A 22,469-nucleotide genomic window follows, 5' to 3' on the forward strand; every position below is an offset into this window, starting at 1 on the left:
CCTGTAGTTCTCTTTTTTTACTGGGTCTCTGTCTGGTTTAGGAATCAAAGTAATACTGGCTTCATAGAATGAGTCTGGAAGTTTTCCTTCCCTTTCTATTTCTTGGAATAGCTTGAGAAGGATAGGTATTATCTCTGCTTTAAACGTCTGGTCGAACTCCACTGGGAAGCCATCTGGTCCTGGACTCTTATTTGTTGGGAGATTTTTGATAACCGATTCAATTTCTTCGCTGGTTATGGGTCTGTTCAAGCTTTCTATTTCCTCCTGATTGAGTTTTGGAAGAGTGTGGGTGTTCAGGAATTTGTCCATTTCTTCCAGGTTGTCCAATTTGTTGGCATATAATTTTTCATAGTATTCCCTGATAATTGTCTGTATCTCTGAGGGATTGGTTGTAATAATTCCATTTTCATTCATGATTTTATCTATTTGGGTCATCTCCCTTTTCTTTTTGAGAAGCCTGGCTAGAGGTTTGTCAATTTTGTTTATTTTTTCAAAACACCAACTCTTGGTTTCATTGATCTGCTCTACAGTTTTTTTAGATTCTATATTGTTTATTTCTGCTCTGATCTTTATTATTTCTCTTCCTCTGCTGGGTTTAGGCTGCCTTTGCTGTTCTGCTTCTATTTCTTTTAGGTGTGCTGTTAGATTTTGTATTTGGGATTTTTCTTGTTTCTTGAGATAGGCCTGGATTGCAATGTATTTTCCTCTCAGGACTGCCTTCGCTGCATCCCAAAGTGTTTGGACTGTTGTATTTTCATTTTCGTTTGTTTCCATATATTTTTTAATTTCTTCTCTAATTGCCTGGTTGACCCACTCATTCGTTAGTAGGGTGTTCTTTAACCTCCATGCTTTTGGAGGTTTTCCAGACGTTTTCCTGGGGTTGATTTCAAGCTTCATAGCATTGTGGTCTGAAAGTATGCATGGTATAATTTCAATTCTTGTAAACTTATGAAGGGCTGTTTTGTGACCCAGTATATGATCTATCTTGGAGAATGTTCCATGTGCACTCGAGAAGAAAGTATATTCTGTTGCTTTGGGATGCAGAGTTCTAAATATATCTGTCAAGTCCATCTGATCCAATGTCTCATTCAGGGCCCTTGTTTCTTTATTGACTGTGTGTCTAGATGATCTATCCATTTCTGTAAGTGGAGTGTTAAAGTCCCATGCAATTACCACATTCTTATCAATAAGGTTGCTTATGTTTGTGAGTAATTGTTTTATATATTTGGGGGCTCCGGTATTCGGCACATAGACATTTATAATTGTTAGCTCTTCCTGATGGATAGACCCTGTAATTATTATATAATGCCCTTCTTCATCTCTTGTTACAGCCTTTAATTTAAAGTCTAGTTTGTCTGATATAAGTATGGCTACTCCAGCTTTTTTTTTGGCTTCCAGTAGCATGATAAATAGTTCTCCATCCCCTCACTCTCAGTCTGAAGGTGTCCTCAGGTCTAAAATGAGTCTCTTGTAGACAGCAAATAGATGGGTCTTGTTTTTTTTATCCATTCTGATACCCTATGTCTTTTGGTTTGCGCATTTAATCCATTTACATTCAGTGTTATAGAAAGATACGGGTTTAGAGTCATTGTGATGTCTGTATGTTTTATGCTTGTAGTCATGTCTCTGGTACTTTGTCTCACAGGATCCCCCTTAGGATCTCTTGTAGGGCTGGTTTAGTGGTGACGAATTCCTTCAGTTTTTGTTTGTTTGGGAAGACCTTTACCTCTCCTTCTATTCTAAATGACAGACTTGTTGGATAAAGGATTCTCGGCTGCATATTTTTCCTGTCTAGCACACTGAAAATCTCGTGCCAATTCTTTCTGGCCTGCCAAGTTTCAAAAGAGAGATCAGTCACAAGTCTTATAGGTCTCCCTTTATATGTGAGGGCACGTTTATCCCTTGCTGCTTTCAGAATTTTCTCTTTATCCTTGTATTTTGCCAGTTTCACTATGATATGTCGTGCAGAAGATCGATTCAAGTTACGTCTGAAGGGAGTTCTCTGTGCCTCTTGGATTTCAATGCCTTTGTCCTTCCCCAGTTCAGGGAAGTTCTCAGCTATGATTTCTTCAAGTACCCCTTCAGCACCTTTCCCTCTCTCTTCCTCCTCTGGGATACCAATTATGCATATATTATTTCTTTTTAGTGTATCACTTAGTTCTCTAATTTTCCCCTCATACTCCTGGATTTTTTTTATCTCTTTTTCTCAGCTTCCTCTTTTTCCATAACTTTATCTTCTAGTTCACCTATTCTCTCCTCTGCCTCTTCAATCCGAGCTGTAGTCATTTCCATTTTGTTTTGCATTTTGTTTAAAGCGCTTTTCAGCTCCTCGTGACTGTTCCTTAGTCCCTTGATCTCTGTAGCAAGAGATTCTCTGCTCTCTTCTATACTGTTTTCAAGCCCAGCGATTAATTTTATGACTGTTATTCTAAATTCACTTTCTGTTATATTATTTAAATCCTTTTTGATCAGCTCATTAGCTGTTGTTATTTCCTGGAGATTCTTCTGAGGGGAATTCTTCCGTTTGGTCATTTTGGATAGTCCCTGGAGTGGTGAGGACCTGCAGGGCACTTCCCCTGTGCTGTGGTGTATAACTGGAGTTGGTGGGCGGGGCCGCAGTCATTCCTGATGTCTGCCCCCAGCCCACTGCTGGGGCCACAGCCAGACTGGTGTGTGCCTTCTCTTCCCCTCTCCTAGGAGTGGGATTCACTGTGGGGTGGCGTGGCCCGTCTGGGCTACTTGCACACTGCCAGGCTTGTGGTGCTGGGGATCTGGCGTATTAGCTGGGGTGGGTAGGCAAGGTGCACGGGGGCACGAGGGGCAGGCTTAGCTCGCTTTTCCTTAGGTGATCCACTTCAGGAGGGGCCCTGTGGCAGCCGGAGGGAGTCAGATCCGCTGCTGGAGGTTTGGCTCCGTAGAAGCACAGAGTTGGGTGTTTGCGCAGAGGGAGCAAGTTCCCTGGCAGGAACTGGTTCCCTTTGGGATTTTGGCTGGGGGATGGTTGAGGGACATGGCGCTGGCGAGCGCCTTTGTTCCCCACCAAACTGAGCTCTGTCGTCCGGGGGGCTCAGCAGCTCTCCCTCCCTTTGTCCTCCAGCCTTCCCGCTTTCTGAGCAGAGCTGTTAACTTATGACCTCCCAGATGCTAAGTCGCGCTTGCTGTCGGAACACACTCTGTCCGTCAGGCCCCTCCGCTTTTGCCAGCCAGACTCGGGGGCTCTGCTTGGCCTGCGAGCCGCCCCTCCGCCCCGGCTCCCTCCCGCCAGTCCGTGGAGCGCGCACCGCCTCGCCGCCCTTCCTACCCTCTTCCGTGGGCCTCTCGTCTGCGCTTGGCTCCGGAGACTCCGTTCTGCTAATCCTCTGGTGGTTTTCTGGATTATTTAGGCAGGTGTAGGTAGAATCTAAGTGATCAGCAGGACGCGCGGTGAGCCCAGCGTCCTCCTACCTCGCCATCTTCTGAGTTCTCCCTATAATTGTACTTTTTAACAGCTGATTTTTTTCAGTTATCTTCTTTAAGTTTTCTGGACCTTTGTAAATTCTTGACAGTATACACTTTCCTGAAAATTCTTTTGCCATGAACTTGCTCTGGCTTGGTTCTCCATTTAACCCTGTAACAAATCCCACTCTGTGTCCTTTACTGGCTCTTTCATCCTGAGACCTTTACTTTATTTAGCTTTTTGCTTCATGTCTTCACCTCAGTGTCTCAGTGATTCCATCTCTTTCCATGAATCCATTGCTGCTCTGTTAACAATTCTCAACTTTCTACCTATAATCATAGCAATTTCTTTAAACCCACATCTCTAACTAGATATTTCACTGATACCTCATGTAAAACATACACAAAATTGAAGTCATCAATTTCTTCCTGATTTTTCATTCTTTCGATGAATGGTGGCATCATCATTCACTTTGTCATCCAAGCTCATCTCTCATCTATGACATTTTCCTTTGATTGATCCCTCATTAAATTGGTTACCAATTCCTACTACACTACTGCTCTCATCTGCCTCTGCATCCTATTTCCCTCATCACCTTCTGATTTCAGAATCTTGTCATTTACTTAGAATCAACCAACTATGCAATGACATCCCAACACTTTTCTCTATGGTGCTCCAATCCTTCCAACATATGCCTTCAGGAGCCACCTTCCCTAAGAACTGTCCCAATTATGTCACCATATTGCTGCTAAATGTGAAGATCCCAATGGCCCATAAACTATGTTATAAATGGCTCTTCTTGACCTTCAAATCGTTTATATTAAGTTTCATCTAAACATGATCATGTGGGATAGAAGCAATGAGAAAGCAAGCAGGCAGCACAATACTCTACCATGTAGCAGGTACTCAATATATATTTCCTAAAATGGAAAAAAAGGAAACTTAAGTATTATATAAAATGGTACATGCCATTCTCCTGCATAAAAAGCTTTAATGAATTCCCACTGTCTATAGGATATAGTCCCAAGTTCTGAGTGTAACTTGACTCTTGTATACTTCTCTCACTTCTCTTCTCTAGACCTTACAAAATAACTTCCTTCCTTCACTAATGAAGGATTTTTTTTTTTTTTGTATGTGCCCTACCTGTCCTTAAAGATTAAATGAGAAACTTCCTTGACCCATTTAATTCTTGGTTAGCTGCTCTTACAATAGAGTATAACTCTATCATTAGCATGTATTATGTCTGTCTGTTTCTGGGTATCCCCCACTCTATGCTAGTTCTTTTTTTTTTTAATTTTTTAATGTTTGCTTACTTTTGAGAGACTCAGCATGAGCAGGGTAGGTGCAGAGAGAGAGGGAGGCACAGAATCAGAAACAGGTTCTGGGATCTGAGCTGTCAGCATGGAGCCCGACGTGGGGCTCGAACCCACTAACCATGAGATCGTGACCTGAGCCCAAGTTGGACACCAACCAACTGAGCCACCAACGCACGTCTATGTTCATTCTTTGAAAACAGAGATCACATCTTCTTTTGTTCTCCAGGGCCAACCTCAATACTCATACTTAATAGATAGCAGTGAAAATATTTTTTTTTTCTTCTATTGGCTACAAGCAGCTAGCTATACTGGTTATAAAATGCACTGGCTACAATCAACTAGCTATATACAACCAGTAAATACCACTTTATTGACTAGATTTATTTTTTCAATTCAGGCCCATTGACCTCTACACTGTGCTCCATCTAAAACAGAAAACTTGCATTTTTTAATTTTGTTTTTCCAATGTCGTTCTGAACATTGACTTTTGAAATATTTCCTTTCAGCACACATCTAAAACAACAGTGTCATATATCAGTGCTATCTCATTTCCCAAAATGTCTTTAAGTTTCATACTCTATTCTAAGACTTCCTCGCTATTATATTTGCCAAATACCAGAGTTATTCAACTATTCACCTTATTCTGTATTCTATGACATAAATTCCTTTTTATAGCAAGGACCATACTCTATTTGTCCATCTCTCCTAAGTTACATCATTCCTGAGACATTAAGAAAAAATGCTCAATGTTAAATTAATGAGAATTTGTGTTACAATGAACATGAGAACATGGTGCAACAAAACTTGAATATAACTGAGATCTTCCACAGAAGGATCTTTTACTCTACCAGCAATAGATTCTATTATAACCTCTATAATACTGAGGTTGAGTTTTCTCACTTCCTTACTTTTCTATCCTTCAGCTCAGCCCTTCAGTCAACTTACTTTATATTCTCATTGGCGGGTACTTCAGGCAGTTGCACAGTGATCATGCCATCTAGATTGGTCTTCCCAATGAAGGCAGGCTTGGTACGAAGTACATCTGGTGCAGTCTTTGCTGTTACCCTGTGTTGCAGCCCACCAGCACTGTTTCCACGATTTGTCAGCACAAATGAATATGACTTCTCAGGCTTTAGGTTGACAATTAACTTCTGTGTAGCTCGGCCATCCACTTCTTCCACCATTTTCCCATCATCATAAAGAATCTAGAGACATACAACCAGTCAGGGAGATTTGCTTCTCAGAGAGACAATGTAGGTTTTTGCAACTAATGTGTACTTGTTTATAGAACACATATATCAGGTCAATTTTAATTTGGGGAAATTCCTAAGCTTGGAAGCGTTCATAAATTCTAGAGGTTGTATCAATCTTTTGGTTCTCACTTCATAATTATATAATGGTTCCAAGTGTATCAAAAATAAACAAAAATGTACAATATTTTCAATATTTGACCTGTTGGTTGCATATAATCTTAATGGAAAATAGGCACATATGCTACAGATATTCAAGGTATTATTCACATCACTCTTTTTTCTAAATATTTCTAGTCCTGTTCCTAAGTATATTTTTGTTTTCAAAAGTGTTTCTCTATTCTCTGCATTTCATAGACTTGTACTTCTTGTTAACATCTCTCAGTAGCTCTCAATTGCAAATTAGAGTTTAAAACTTACAAAGAATTCAGGCCAATAAACAAATTTTTAAAATCCCAGGATACTGCATTATAAAGAGATAGAAACCATGTAAATTTCAGTGTCTGGTAGGAAAACAAAAGCACTAGCTTAGATGTAAAACACTTATCTTGGAACTATAAGATGACTGATAAGTAATGCCACCCCTAGGTGGCTCCTGCTTTATCCTTTGAGTGGAAGCCAAAAATGAGAAAATCAAGTTTGTGTGGCTGAATCAAAGTGGTGTGTATGCTTTCCAAGTAACTTACCCAGATGAACTGCACCCCCCTTTTACAACCATGATATCTTACAAATTAGAAAAAGAACTTACTTTGAAAGGCATGGCAGAATTATAATTTTCTGGAATTTCCCAAGACAACAGCACTGAAGTCTTCATTACTGCTTTGACATGAAAATTTTTTGCAAACACTGCTGGAAAAGGAAAAACAGTGTATTTAAACTACTCCTAAAAACATACGACCTGTCCTTTTCCACCATGGACAATCGGGTTTAAGTTAGATGCTGTCTACTTTGATCAGAGAGACAAGTGTGATTTGCCTACCTGTTTACACTATTCATTTTATTATCCCATTCTCATAAAGATCTCTCTTTTACCTCCAATTCAGTCAACTATATTGTATTTTCCTTACCTGAGAACATTGGGTGCTGTCAGCCAGACTTGCTTGGCATTCTATAACTGAAATCTAAGGCATCCAAAACATGTTAAGTTTTACATACTTTACCTGTTTTGCTTTTGCTGAACCTATTAATATGAAGGGTCCGATCAGTTATTTATAGCTTCAAAATACTGATTTCCAAAGACCGACATTCCTTTAAAGGAGGAAGGCCATAAGCAGACAAATCCTACCTTGATCCACAGGAAGTGTCCTGAACTGGACACTGGGACTATATGGCCCGGGCCCTTTGCTCGTGTGAGCACGTACTTTTACATCATATGTGGTATCTGGTTTTAAGCCACTGAGTGTCACAGTAGTATCAGCTGGAACAATAAGCTGCTCCATTGGAAGAAGTGGGATGTTGATATCCCTATACAGAAGAGTATACTTGGTGATAATGCCATTTCTCTCTGCCAGGACAGGTGGCTGCCAGGATAACTGGACGGACGTTGAAGTGGTGCCTTCTGAGTGGAGGTTTTGAGGAAATCCAGTTGGGACTTCTTCTGGAACAGAAATCTCCTTCACTATTTCTTCCCCAAAGCCCACTTTGTTTCTGGCTGAGAGCTTGAAGATATATGATGCTCCTTTATGGATGTCTGTAGCAGTAAAGTGGTCTTCTTTCTCAGAGAACTCAAGAGTAGTGAGTGGCTCCATATCTTTCCGGCCAAATTTTAGACGGTAGCCCTGAAGAGGTCCAAATGTGTCCACCGGGGGGTGCCACTGAATGAGAGCAGTATTCATTTGAGTGTGGTTAATCACAAGCCGGGGTTTCCCTGGAACTGCAACACATGGGATGGAGTGCTGAGACCAACCAACACAGACGTTCACACTTTAATCACTACTGAATAGGAACACCACTCTATGGGAATCCCCACTTCTTTATTTATATATAAAAAAAAGCCTTGGTCTATATACCTTTGTAGAAATATGCTTCTTTTCATACTTAATTATTAAGGTAGGCTGAAATACCAGAATTTGATAACAGACACAAATAGATTTATTAAAACAATAATTTAAGGGAATTAAAAAAAATTCCCACATTGAAGGTTCATGTCACAGAGAAATGAGGGTGAGTAAAGATTAGCTAATTAGATACATACAGCTAATAAGAATCATGATTATAACATATTTAATTGCTGGGTACCTGTAATGTACCAGGCACTGTGCTAAGATGAAGGATCTCACTTGATTTACATTTTTCATTCCTGACTACACACTCTGATTAGTTATTATCTTAATTTTCTATAATAAGAAAATGACACCCAGAGAGATAGAAAGCTGCATAGTCAGATATGTAATAAATGAGAAAGCTCTAAGACAGCCCTGGGTTCATCTGAATCCATAGCCAAATACTTAATGATACTATTATGTTGCTTATAAGTTTTTTTTTAATAGGTACAAAATCATGTTGCTTTGAGTTATTACGGATATAATTTGTACTTTTTGTCTATACTTTATACCTGTGGAGAAACCATGACTAAGGAATGCTTTTTGACTAGTAGGTTGACTGAAAACAAAACTCCGTTTTTCTTTTCTCTTACAGAGATTATAAATCTGGATTTGCACACCTCCAGCATAGGCTCGGCTGGGCAGTATAAACACAATAAATGTACAGATATCTAAAATAAGCATCGCCTATTTCAATATTCAAGTCTCTATTGATTAAGAAAGACCTAAAATTGTAAATGGAAACACCAAAATAATCTTCTCTGTGAATAAGATCCACGATTCTAAATAATTTTTTGTATAGCCACTAAAAAGTGATGAGCCAGTCTTAGCTATTAAAAAAGACAATGTTATTTCTTCCTCTGGGAGTCACATCCTTTGGCTATAAATTCTGTACTTTCTTGTCCTTATTATGGTATCCCTATCTTATGGCCAACAGGAGTTTGATGCTTTATGTAAGACATCTCAGACTCATTAAGACACAATTATAAATATAGGTGAAAGAAGTGTATTTTCTTCATTTTGGGATTCAGTTTCAGGAGTTTACCCTTGGCTGTTTACCTTTCAATAGAGGCTGGTTCCATCATCATTCAGCATGCCCCCACTGAACATGTATCTCCTAAGCATGGCATTAAATTAGCTCGGTACAATGCTATTCTTTTTTAAAAAAAAAAGGAAAAAAAAAAAAAGCCCAGAAGACATTGCCTTAAAGGAGTTTTGCCATCTGTAATCCTGCTGCTTGAGGCAGTTCCAGGTGGCAGGATGTAAGTGAGGCAAATCTTATGACATTTAGACAAATTTGGCAGTGAGCATGGCACCCAGGAGGGTACTCAACATCACAGCTGTTCTTTGCTTTATGCCTTTACATAGAGGTGTGTTCCTAAAAAGTTGTGTGAGAAACGATTCAGGAGGAGTAAATCAAATCATAGTTTAAATGTTCCATGGGAGATTGCTATATAAAGGGATTGGAGGAGAATCCTTTTGTAATTATGTCTTAATTTATTGGTTTTACAATGTCAGGTCTTCTTTCATGCTGGCTTTTCCTAATGGGAGCCGATCAAACTAACTCTAAAGAGCATTAAGAAACTTTGTTCTTCAGAGAGAAGCAATCTGACATTTTGTAGCCTTTTTGCTTTTCATTTTTCTGTTTCGATCTTTTATGTGACTTGCCGCTCCCCCCCTTAGAATCCCCACTGCAAGGACTGAGGAGGTGAAAATGGCAAAAAACACAAAACCATAAGTCGTCAACCCAGTTCAAGATGGCAGCTCTTCTAAAAGGGTCTGCTGCTGAGAGGTGTTGAAGCTAACAAGTGACATCTCTGTCCACATGATCTTCCCTCTGGACATTCATAGGACTTGCTCTTCTACATCATTTGTATCTCAGCTCAAATAACTTTCCTCTAAGAGACCTTATCCAATCACTCTTTCCATAGGCCCCTAGGGGCTATCCTATCCTTAATGCCTACACACCTTTATTTTTCAGCTTCTCTGAAAATGTCACTTACTGATGTTATATATATATTTATATATCCATTTGTCTATTTATTAATTATCTAGCCCTACTCAGAACATAAGTTTCAAGAGGAAAGAATATTTCTGTTTTGTTGATTGCTGTATCCCCAGTACTGGGGGTAGCACCTGACATCTACTAAGTGCTCAAAAACATATTTGTTGAATAACTGATCGAATAATTTGGGAAAAGTATGTTCTTGCTTTGCTTCTTCTGAACTATATATCAAAAAACACAAAAGTTAACCACAGCCCACTTATTGCTTCTGATAGAATTCAACATACAATTTGGAAAATTAATATTATTGTCACCTGGAAGATGTTCAAGGCACATATATGCACAGATAATGCTTACCTGCCCCAGTGGTGGACACCAGTTTGGGCTTGCTTCGTGCACCATCTCCTTTGGTGGTGTAGGCTGTGACGGTGAGGGAGTAGGAAGTTTCAGGTTGTAGCCCAGAAATAATCATGTCCTAAAATGACACAATGGAATGACACTGATTCAAAATGCTACAAATACCCTGGGGGAAAATCAAAACATCCATCTTCATTCTATGCATGCTTCATTACTCCCTGTAGCCATGCCAAGCACTGGAAGTTTCATGCCTGGAGCTCATGCTATGGATGATCTGTGTTCATGCTGACATTAAAGTGGGGACTTCAGCCATCCTAAGAGGTAGTTCTGAGAAGTAGTAGTTAAAAACATGAAACCTGGAGCTGGAACTCCTGAATTCTTTAATTTAAACCTGCGTTTCCTTATTTACTAGGTTTGTGATCCAGGGAAAGTGAGTTAACCCCTCTGCACCTCAGTTTCTCTTGTAAAGGTTGGAATAATAGAAGGATTAAAGGAGTTATATCCAGCAAACACTTACGGCTATGTCTGGCTCATAGCAAGCAACCCAGACACCAGCACTCATATTACGCCAGTAGCTCTGTACATGCGTCCTCTATAGCCTGGTCCACAGAGCAGTGATGGTACTGATGCCACTGCAGCCTGTTTTATCACCATTTTGCCAAATGGCTGATCTGTTGGACTTTGATATCTTGACAGCCAGAGAAGTTTCTTAGGACTCAAGTAACATACTGGTTAATGATGTAGATTATGGACTAAAATCATTACCCAATAAGGAGAATTTTCTGGTGATTTGGAGTCGTCCATAAAACCAAAGAACAATACTTTTTCTACCACATCATGAATGTGGGCTCAATTAATTCTGCTTAGAAAATGTAAAATATCACAAACTATTTATTAAAACTCTAGTTTTCTCTAAGTTAGGGCCCCAAACTGTGATGGTTATGACTTAGATCTGTTCTTCCAAACTGGAGATTATATGATTTTTTACATAGAGTGGTTACTAATTTGTTCTGTTATTTTCTCCAGAGCTGCTGCACAAGCACGTGCATGCATATGCACACGCACGCACACACACACACACACAGACACACACAGTAAAAAAACAAAACAAAACAAACAAAAACAAAAACAAAAAACCCTTTCAGATATTCGGGATAGCTTTGCTTTCAAACTGAATATAGTTAGAGTTAAGAAAATGTACAATGCCATTGACTTCCACATCTGAAGACAATACAAGTGAGAGTTCATGGAATGGACTGGATTGTGTACAAGACAAGAGGATTTCTCTGTATAAGGCTGTAAGGGGCATCATAGAACTCAATTGTTGAATCTTATCCCAAATATGACAGTTTTTGACAGTCTTCTTTTCTTGAAATAGTAGGAATGTCATCAGAGTGGAAATTCAAGAATTTCAGATATCATACTGAAGAGCCACTGGAAAAATTATTCTGCCAGATGAATGGGCTAAATTTGGGAGAGAGATTTTATTTTCAGGACCTTGGAATAGTTTCACTAACATTACAGAGACTACAAAAACCATCCGAATCACCCAAGAGTAGCAGTAGATACAATGGGTATTCCAAAAATTATAATGGGAAAACACCAGCATTATTGCTTCCAAGGTCCCTCTCACATGCTATTGGATTTCTGCTGAATGTAGGCAAGGCTAGGGGAAGAACAAAGCAAGGCTTGCCTTTATCACCAAATTTATATGTGGAAGAAATTTATATGCTCTGAGACTTATATATGTCTTTTTCATTTATAAAATTGAGATTAGCCACACATGTCCTTCCTCTCACACAGACTGTTACAGGATAATAAATTGTAATGCAATTTGAAATTGGTCAAACCCTCTGCAGTGGTATAATCACAGCTGGACACACCTCTATCTGCCTGGATCCTATCATTTCTTGCATTACATTTTGTTTTTTGAAACTGTGTGCATACTCGCTCAGGGATTTCCATACCCTCTGTGGGGTGGTGTGGCTGATATCCTGGCCAGTTCCTCATTCTCTTTGTCTCCCCCAACTCATCTCCATTCAACTTCTTGTCCCTGTCCCTTAAAAGTTGGCATTCCCAGATGTTCTGAAACAGTTACTGGCCTGCTGTGTTTCTTTTTAGTCCTAAAAAACACATTTACAAATTTTAAAGAATTTTTTCTATCTATATACTAAATTCATTTTGTCTTGATTTCCCATCAGGGCACCAATGGCATGTACATTTGTAAATATGTGAACATTTTTCCTTGACAATCAATTGTTCCCTCAAGTTCAACTTAACTAAAGCTCAAATGTCATTTCCAGAAACAAACTCCCTTGCTTCTATACTTTAGTGAATGGTAGAGCATATGCCAAACTTATGATTGATCTTGATCTCTTTTTCTTCCTCAAATTCTTATTCAGCAAGTTTTTGTTTTTAAAATGGTGACAAAAACTGTCCCTTTTTTCATTTCTGCTGTCTCGGTTTTGTTGGATTTTTTATAATTTCATGACTGCTTTAGTGAAAGAGTTGTTTTTGTGTCCCTGTTTACTCTCTTCTTTCTCTCTAATCTATCCACTAAGTCATTTTTAAGCTGCAGGTAATAACCCATTTAAGTAGGTCATGAAATCAATGACCAGCATTTTGAAAAGAAATATAATATACTTTAATGAAAAATATTAAATCTTACATATATTTAAATTTAAGGTATCATTTTGTAAGACCTTTATTTTAAACATATGAACGCATTGGTCATGATATTTAATGCATTCTTACTATGGATCACAGTCAAAAAAGTTTGTAAAACACTGTTAGTTCCATTAAAACTAATACCTTGCCCACCATATTAACCAACATTCCCAACAAGAGCCCTGTGTTTTGGCAAAAAATAAAAATAAATAAATAAATAAATAAATAAATAAATAAAATGAAAGAATACCCTTACCAGTTTGTCTCTTGTTTCTATTTTTAATTTTCTATATCTTTCCAGTACTGAAGAGTTAAAAGCCACATCTTTAGCTTGACACTTCAAGTTTTCCCAACATTATATTAAATGTTATTTCTTAGCCATAGTTAGAGCTAATTTACTAGCCTGAATCCCTTCATTCATGTTAAATTGGCAAAGCTCACTATCAATTGACTATATGACATTCTTGACTGTCCCAAGACTGCTTCTCCTGTACTTTAAAAAATATGTTTCTACCTCCAACTCCCCAATACACACACACACACACACACACACACACACACACACACATTTTCCCACTCTTCAATCCTTACTTATCTTTCAAGTTCTCAACTACATTTTAAGACCTCTTCTTGGTCCATGGCCTCCAAACTCACAGCTGTTACTGACACTGTCACTCATTTATTAATTAATTACACATTGCTTGAGGTCATTGCTTTTGTTGTATTTTATGAAACTTTTCTTAACTTTACATACTTCCTAACCACCTACTGTAAGCACTTAGAAGGCAAAGACACATCCTATGACTCCCATGGAAACCTTTACATAATAATAAGCTCTCAATAAATAACATAATCCAGTCATCAAAATATTTTTAAAAATTTCTATCTCAGTGAAATACTTTCTGCTTCTTGGCATGACTCATTCAATTTTACTCAAATTTCTGTGGGTATAACAGAGAGTTGCCATTTCTAAATATAATTAGTACCAGATCTACATTGTTATCCACCTAAAATGTAACCCTGGGGTAGGATAGATGAATGGCCTATATCAAACAGCTTGATATCTCTCATCTGGGATGTCTCCACTTGAAGCATGCCTCCTCTAACTGTGTCAAAAGGCAGAGTTAGTAGCAGCCATAAAAACAACATGAGCTCATGATTTTCTTAGGCAATCAGTAGCAACATGCCAATTTCACAAAATAAAAGCCTAAATAAAAAGGATACCATAGAGTGAAGATAATTTAAAAATAATTTGTTAGTTCATGCATCCAAGCAATCTGTGATGACATATCACACATAAGTGAAAGAGGGGTGTAGAAAAAACAAGCATTTGTAATCTGTTTTTGACAAAGCGTCCAAAAATTACTCACATGTTCAGTAGTATCATCAAATTCCCACTGATTGAGATTAAGAAGGTTGGGGAAGAGGAAAACAAAATAAAAAGAAATGAAGAGAAATTTGCAGACTTAAAAGGCAATGTTGCCCTCCTTAGATTAAAAAAAAAATTGAAAAAATAAGCAATTGGAACAGTGTGTACAACAAAATTCCATAGAGAAAGTATGTATGCTGTCACCCTCACCCCTAATTCAGAGGTCAAAAGTAAATATGTTTTGTATTAATAGCATTAAAATCAGATAATACATATTTTTCAATGTGTGGTTCATTGGAATGAATCAATTAAGGCATAATGTAAAGCTGATGTTTCTAATCATACACTACTTTATCACATTTATTTTGACTTTTTCCTTATGTTATGCAATTAATTTATGTCAGTAATTAGATTAACACCTTTCATAAAATATTGGAATCTTCTAGCCCCAGAGAAGTCTTGCAAGGTGCAATGGAATTTCAATGAATAGTTAGCATACGAGGTAGGCAAAAAAAAAAAAAAAAAAAAAAAACAAAAAAAAAAACAACCCAAAAAAAACCACAACCAAAAACATATATACATAAGCAAAATTAGCACATTAACAAATAAAAGACAAAGTAGAAGAGACGGGAAAAATGTTGACATTTAAGGCATTTTGTATCATATAATTTCATTAACCAAAATGAAAACACTGGCAAAACTACAGGTTTATAATGTAAAAATATCTAGGACATGAAAGAGGCTATCAGAGCATGGTGGCCATATAATTTTTTTCATAATTTCAGACTTACAAAAGAAAACATAGGCAACAATGGCTTTATTAATTTCAGATTGTGAGTACTTTCTGTTTCACAGATAGCACAAAATAAACATTTAGAAAAAGCAAGTCAACAGCCAGAGTCTAAAGGAATATGAATCTAAAATATAAGTTTACAGAAGTAGACTTCAAAACCATGTAACTGGATTTGGAGCTGATTAAGCCACTCATCCAGATCCCATTAGTTAAGTAAGTGTTTTTGTGAATTGATTATATTAAGACATTAGGTCAATGCTTTCCTTATAGCCACAGGGATATGTATTGCTCTCTTGTCTGCACAGAGACAAGAATGCAAAATTTGGCAACCTAACGTAGTATTTCTCAACTTGGCTCACAGTCTACTTCACTTTCACACAAAGGAAGGAATTTTTTATTGAAATAAACTTCAAATTTTCCAAACCCCATCCATTTCCATGCCCAGCGACCAATTTGCTAGATAAGCACAGCAATCTATTCATAACATCCCATCACTCCTGGAGCCAGTATAGGTAAGCTATCTGTGGATTATATGTAAATCCCAGCATAAGTTATTAACTGAAATCTTCCTCTTCTTTTCAGGTAAATATGTAGAATACAGGTGAATGTATTATGGTATCATCCTTTGAAACACTTTAGTTTACGGAAATAAAATGGAAACATTTAGTGCTCTGCTTTAAACAACTGATTACAAAAGCCAGTTGTGACTGCATGATTATAAACCATCACTCTAGGATCAATAGAGTTTCTCACATACTCAACTCTTCTTCATACTTTTCTTAACTTGGCTTAACATAGAGGATTCTCATTTATTTCCTGGGAAACTGTAAATTAATTTTTATGGTCATTATCTTCATTTTCCAGGAAATCAAATGAATTGTGAATACATGGTTTGATTAAGTACTAAATAAAATACTATCTGGATACCTTTCCTCAATTAAGGATGTGTATTCTTCAACAGAAGAAGTCCTACACTTAGAAATTAGATCAAGTAGTTTTAGCATAGCTGCTTACGATTCTTTCTGTTAATTTGATTAAAATCAATTCAATTTTTTTGAAGACAGAAAGGTAAACTCAGATATCAATATAGAGTTGACTATCTTTATTTTAAGAAACCAGTTACATGTTCTTAATTAGGCTTGAGTGTCAGTTTATTATAATTTACTTCCTCACTTGCTGTCAACTCTGAGAAGGTAAATACACATCATGTGCTTTAAAAACTGGAATTTTGTACAGGATTTTTTAAATGTAAAATAAACAAACAAACAAACAAACAGGGCCCATTTCAAGGTATGGACTAAAATAAAAGTATCATAAATAAATAAAAACATAGGTATGTATTTTCAGAGGCTTACCTGTGCATCAGCCAGCATCACATCCTTCAGCATGGGCTGGCCCTTGGGCTCACCATTTTCCATCCTCACATAATGCACCTGGTATCCTCTTATCTGGCCATGCTGTTTATTGGGCACAGGTGAGCGCCATGAGACTTTAACAGATGTTGAGTTGACAGCCTCTACCTCGACTTTGCGAGGAGGACCACTAGGAACTGGAACAACATCATTGGATAAAAGAAAATTATAGGCACTTGTCCCACCCAGTCAGAGTATTTTCTTTACTTAGGTTTTAAAAAAAAAATGGGCAGACACACTATGTTTCCTTTGTGGAATACAAACATTTTCAAGCAATGAAAATGCTCAACCAATCTGCTCTACCTTTTAAGAAAAGATCAAAAAACATGACCGATGCCAAAAAAAAAAAAATGGAAGAAAAAAAGAGTATCAGAGAAATAGAAAAACATGTAAAAAATGTACAAAAGCCAAGGAAGATGCTTTGAGGCTCAAAGCATTAAAGCACAAAGAGGAATAGCATTGAAATAATAACAAAAACTGGTTGTTGATTGTTGTGTGTTTTTTTTAAAGGTTTCTTTTTAGCAGAATAAAAAGATTCTTGATTATATGTGTTTTCTTCTCTTTTTTTTCTCGTATCAAAGGTTTCCAAACAACAGATGCCAAAAATTGAATGTCGAGCATCAGTGTCTCTGAAATATGCAAAACAAAAAGGCAACAAGAAGATAAGAAGACAGTTTTGAAAAGTTTACTTCAAAATGTAAAAGAAGTTATTCAAAAAGGCCACGAAAAGTGCAGAAGACTTTAGACGGAAGTATAGAGAACGGCCTGGATTGCAAGGTCATACCAGCAAACTGTTCTTTTAAAGGGAAGCGAATTATTGTGTGGAGATTGAAAAAAAAAAAAATGCCCAGGCTGCAGCAAAGATAGGTCTTTGGCAAAAACTACGAAGTTATAGCGATGCTGGGTAAAAAAGATGAGCAGAAAAACAAAAAACAAAAACCAAAAAACGGATTACCGTTAGCCTATCAAAAGACAGCAGACCAAGATTGTGTCAGAAGGGTGCAAACTGACGTAGCAGAGGCAACATACCATCTTCATCAGTTCGAATCAACACGGAGAAGCTCTCGGGGCCAGGGCCGACGTCTGTGTGGGCTGTCACAGTGATCCGGTACTCAGTCCATTTTTCCAGCTGTTCCAAAAGGTACTTAGTAGTGTCCGAAGGAATTCCCAAAATCTCGTGAGGTTTGTCATCTTCTCCATCCACGGAGGTGTACTTGATGGAGTATTCAGTAATAATGCCATTCTGTTTTTCCACTGGTGGAGGTTGCCAACTTACCAAAATACTAGTGGAACTTGGGCTGGTGCAACTAATGTCTTGAGGAGGAGCTGACGGCTCTTATTTTGGTAGTGAGTTAAAGGAAGGTTTGAGTGAAAGGGCAGGAGTGGTTGGAAAAAAAAAATGATAAAACAAAAGAAAAGGCAAAAATAAATAAACGAACAATAAGGGCAACAAAATGAAAATAAGGCTTTGAAACTCAAAATAAAAATTTAAGTATATGTACCTTGGCTTAGTAATATGAATAAACCAAAAAATGAATAAATGACCAGAAATAATTGTTAAATAATGGGTGGGGGGAATATGTGAACATGAAACCTTGAGATAATAGAGCCTCAAATAAAATTACCTACCTGTAATTTAAATTCTTCTTCTAAACCAATCCCTCAGTATTTCCCAGCCCTACTGCACAGACTACCCAACTTTAAAAAAGCTGTAAATATGGCAAGATTTATTACATGAGAGTCAGATGATGCTTCACAGATGCCGTTTCAAGCTTTCATTTCTACATTCTAGAATGAGGGTGATTCATGTACAGTATTCATTCGTGAAAGGGTTTTCAAGTGTAAAAAGTTGCAGTAATTGTTGGATGCCCTTCCAGCAATTCCAATTAAAAAATAAATAAATAAATAAAAGCCCAAATATAAAAGTGTTCCCTCTGACTATCTGAAAAACGGAGCCAGCCTGACCAGTTTTAATGAAAGGTGTTAATCTAGCATTGATTGTAGCCCATATACAGTGAGCATGCAGAATCAATAAAGGATGAAAATGCATAGTCCAAGATTTACCTACCCGAGGGTAATGTCAGGCTTGTTGATTCTGACTGTAACTTGTACTTACCCTACGTCAGCTTTCAGCTTTTTAAAAGAATTTATTATAACTCTTCTTGAGACATCATTACTAGTAAAGAATTAGATTCCACCAGCAAATTTTGGTAAAATCAATAATAATCATCTATCCCTTATAAAATGTCAGTAACAAAGCCATTAAAAAGAATTGTTTAAAAAAATCCTGAGAACCATCTGGAAAAGATATGACTTATGTGCAAAATCTCCTTCATTTTGTACATAGTTATTCACACAGAGTTTACATAAGAGTTAAAAGAGAAACTTTCTTATTGTCCATTCTAAAATAAAATGGTCACTTTATGAGCGATTAGTTTCCATCAAACTACCCAAACATATCATTACTTGAAAAAATTTAAAAAGCAATAAGAGCAATGCAAATGTTATCAAAAAATATTTGGAAGTTAATAATATGTAATTCCTTAGAATAAGAGGGATAAAATTTATTTATTTATTTATTTATTTATTTATTTATTTACTTATTATTTATAGGTGAATCAGTAAATCATTTCTAATTTTATGTATTTAAATATGGAGTTTGTTATTTCCTGAGACTTTGTGGGTCTTAATACTGTGTAGTGTCAGGTGTATCTAATTGTTTACAGGGTTATCTGTCTTTTTAAGTTTACATGTCTTGTGATCTTCATCATAGTGAATCAAAATGAAAAGCTCCCTGTACTGATCATAGGAAATTCTCATAAGAAAATCTTGTACATTTGGAGTAAGATTTGCAAAATCATTAGAATATCTATCATTTTTATTGATTCTGGCTACAGGTTCTTATATTTCAAATTATGAAACTATTTCATATGCATTATCAGTATTCATAATAAATTGAGTCATTCATGTAACAGCAAGACTCATTTGTAATTCTTTTTAAAAAGCTGACTTGTTTTTTACTGCATTGCTACCTTCAGACCTCCTATTCCATGAGAATATATTCACCATTATTTGGAACTTTTACTTTAATAAAATAAAGAGTAGTAGATAAGCTTTTGACGTGGTTATAAAATGTCTATTCTAGCTCTGTATATTTAAATATATGTGTATGAATGTATGTATCCATACATACATTTGCAAACCAGGCAAAATACAATATTGAAGCATATCACATTTTTTTGTAATTAAATTCCTGAATTTAAGAATTATGTTCTACAATATTAATTATTAGCCTGCTCGGCATTCAGAATAGAATACAAAACTGCATTAATTTAAATGTTTCAGTTTATAAAAGAAAGGGAATTTTATGGGAATAGGTTATTATCCCTAATGGATTAAGTAACAGAGCCCTAATACTTTTTGTACCAACACTCATGTTTTGAGAAAGAGAGAGAATATATATTTATCTTCAAAAAACCCTGGAAGATTTTAAATTTCTATAAGAAAATGAAATAATAGAAAACTTGCCTATGTGAAAGAAAATTCATTTTTTAGAAAATGTAAATTTCGTCTTTGCTGAAAGGCCTAAAATTTAGGTCAACAGAGCATCCACTTTACAAAATTCAATGTATTGAGATCACACATATCTATTGCATATGTAACTATCAAAAATCACATATAAAATATAAAGTATAAAAAAAAATACCTAAGGAATAACTCCATAAAACTGTTCAAGGTAAATGGTTGTTTAATAGACTAATTATGGAAACTTACTAATAAAGAGCAAACAATTGTATTATTATGAGTAACCAAACTTTCCATCAAAAATAAACTTCCATATTAATACTTTACACAAAGCAATCTTCCCTGGATACAATGAACCCTCATTGTGATAAACATAACTATGCTTTAGGTTACAAGTTCCAAAAAGAAATTGAACCTGAGGAAATAAAATACAATTTAGGATTGCAAATATACTTGTGATTTCCATTGTTCCTAAATTTGTCCAAATACAGATTTTCTATGAATGTTCCAAATTTTCACATGTACTACTTGCGGACTTAATAACAAACTAGTCACAAGAGCTGAGCTTTTCTCTGAGTAGAAACAAATACATGAAATAAAGACCTGTTAGCAAAATTAAAACCTCTGTACTTAAAAAACATACAAATATGGTCTCTGTTGCCTCTTTAGTTTGCTAAGCCCTCTTGTGATTATTTGGCAGTGTTCTCAACCAGAAGTTTGCTTTGTAGCCTTATAAATCATTATACAGGGCCTGGTAAAACTTTCACTCATTTTCCTCATGGAGCTCTCTGAACTTCTCAGACTTCTTTCAGTTTAGGAAGTGGGAGAATGGGATCTGCTATTGGACCAAGTTGGAGACCAACACAGGTCACGGTTGTAATCCTCAAAGTTGGATGCTTACTAGCATAGAAACTACTGACTAGCAAACATATAAATTAGCTGATTTGTTTATTGGTGGGGATAAAAGGCCGCAACACCTGCTAGTGAAAAAAAGGACAGAAAACAAGCAAAGAGAGACACCTACTTGACTGCATGGTTCTGGCTGATATTTCAGCTGTGGAAGCACCCAGGCCTTGAGGAGAGCGTGCAGCCAGACGGAAGTAGTACAAACTGTTTGGTTTCAGTCCTTGCAGTCTGTAAGATGTCCCTGGCTCGATGGTAATTCGTTGCTGTGGATAAGTAACAGAAGAACTGGGTCATTTCCATTAGCATTCATGCAAACATTTTTATCACACTGCCTGGAACCTCAGATTTCTGTTATTGAGGTTAGAAAGGCATCAAAATATCACAAATAGAATCCACAGTGAGTATCTAGGACTCTATCAGGGGAATTATACAATGAAAATATCAGTGTTTTAATGGTGAATTTCTACAACAAATAAGGTAACTGGAATAATGGAAGCCACAGATCTTTCTAATGATGATCCAGTTACCAAGTGCATCAGATAAAAGGAAGGTTGAAAGGCCACTACCCATAAATGGGTTGTATTGAAGGTGCATGTGTTGTTGTGATGTAGCCCACAATAGAAACTGACACCCACCCCTGATGGTAGAGTATGGCCAACATGTGCAATTTCACCTGAAGAGATGTCTAGCTCATCGCCCATGACCTTCTGAATCTAAACAGGAGCAAAGAAAATATGACCAGAAGTAGCATCAGAAACTGGTGTACAGGTTATATGCGGTTGCTACAAAATAGATCTGAAATGGCAAAGTCCTGATGGGATAAAAATGATGTTAGTTACTGAAGAAAGCTGGATAATTTATGTGAAATCATATCATTATTCTATGCTGATTTAAAACAATTTTAAAACTTGTTTTTCTTTGTGGCTATAGAGCACACATAAAAAAGTCAGAAACTTTTCTGCAAATTTTACCATCATAAAGGGCTTTTGAAATAAGGCTTATTTAATTGAATGTTATAATTCTTACTTTTCATGTTTAAAATTTGACTTGCATTTTAGCAAAAATATAGCTATGTATAATCAATCTCATATTGAACATTAGCCTGTAGTAAGCCTTAAAATACACACTGATATGTAATCTAGTATTGGCATAAATAATCTTAAGTCTTTTCATTGAATAGAGTTTGCCGTTCATACAAACAAATCATTCAAGGGGAATTCAAATATAAAACTAGAGAAAACATCCCTAAGGGATTCTGGCTCACAAATAGAAAAGCTTTTAGAAATTGTACGTTTCCCAAATGGTAAGAAAAAAAGGGATTCCCCAAAGAAACAATTGTAGAACAGAGTTGGTGTACCAACATTCAAGCATCTACATCTATAGCATTCTCA

The 22,469-nt window shown here is 36.7% G+C and overlaps 1 protein-coding gene across 37 annotated transcripts in view; it reads right to left on the reverse strand.

Moving 5' to 3' along the window:
• The window catches only part of PTPRD (protein tyrosine phosphatase receptor type D), a 528,787-nt gene that overhangs the window by 157,599 nt on the left and 348,719 nt on the right, over positions 1-22,469 (reverse strand). For 11 of the 37 annotated variants that reach the window (XM_032595584.1, XM_032595581.1, XM_032595577.1 and 8 more), the window contains 8 exons: positions 21,197-21,341; positions 17,677-17,982; positions 16,591-16,784; positions 14,444-14,470; positions 10,407-10,524; positions 7,288-7,875; positions 6,751-6,851; positions 5,698-5,957 (listed from right to left, as the gene is read on the reverse strand). In XM_032595584.1, coding sequence (XP_032451475.1) covers positions 5,698-5,957; positions 6,751-6,851; positions 7,288-7,875; positions 10,407-10,524; positions 14,444-14,470; positions 16,591-16,784; positions 17,677-17,982; positions 21,197-21,341 — 1,739 coding nt within the window. The remainder of the gene's footprint in view (positions 1-5,697; positions 5,958-6,750; positions 6,852-7,287; positions 7,876-10,406; positions 10,525-14,443; positions 14,471-16,590; positions 16,785-17,676; positions 17,983-21,196; positions 21,342-22,469) is intronic. The other 26 variants (XM_032595610.1, XM_032595609.1, XM_032595600.1 and 23 more) reach the window with 7 other exon arrangements.

This window comes from Lynx canadensis, chromosome D4, assembly GCF_007474595.2.
Source record: "Lynx canadensis isolate LIC74 chromosome D4, mLynCan4.pri.v2, whole genome shotgun sequence".
In the NCBI taxonomy this organism is placed as follows: domain Eukaryota; kingdom Metazoa; phylum Chordata; class Mammalia; order Carnivora; family Felidae; genus Lynx; species Lynx canadensis.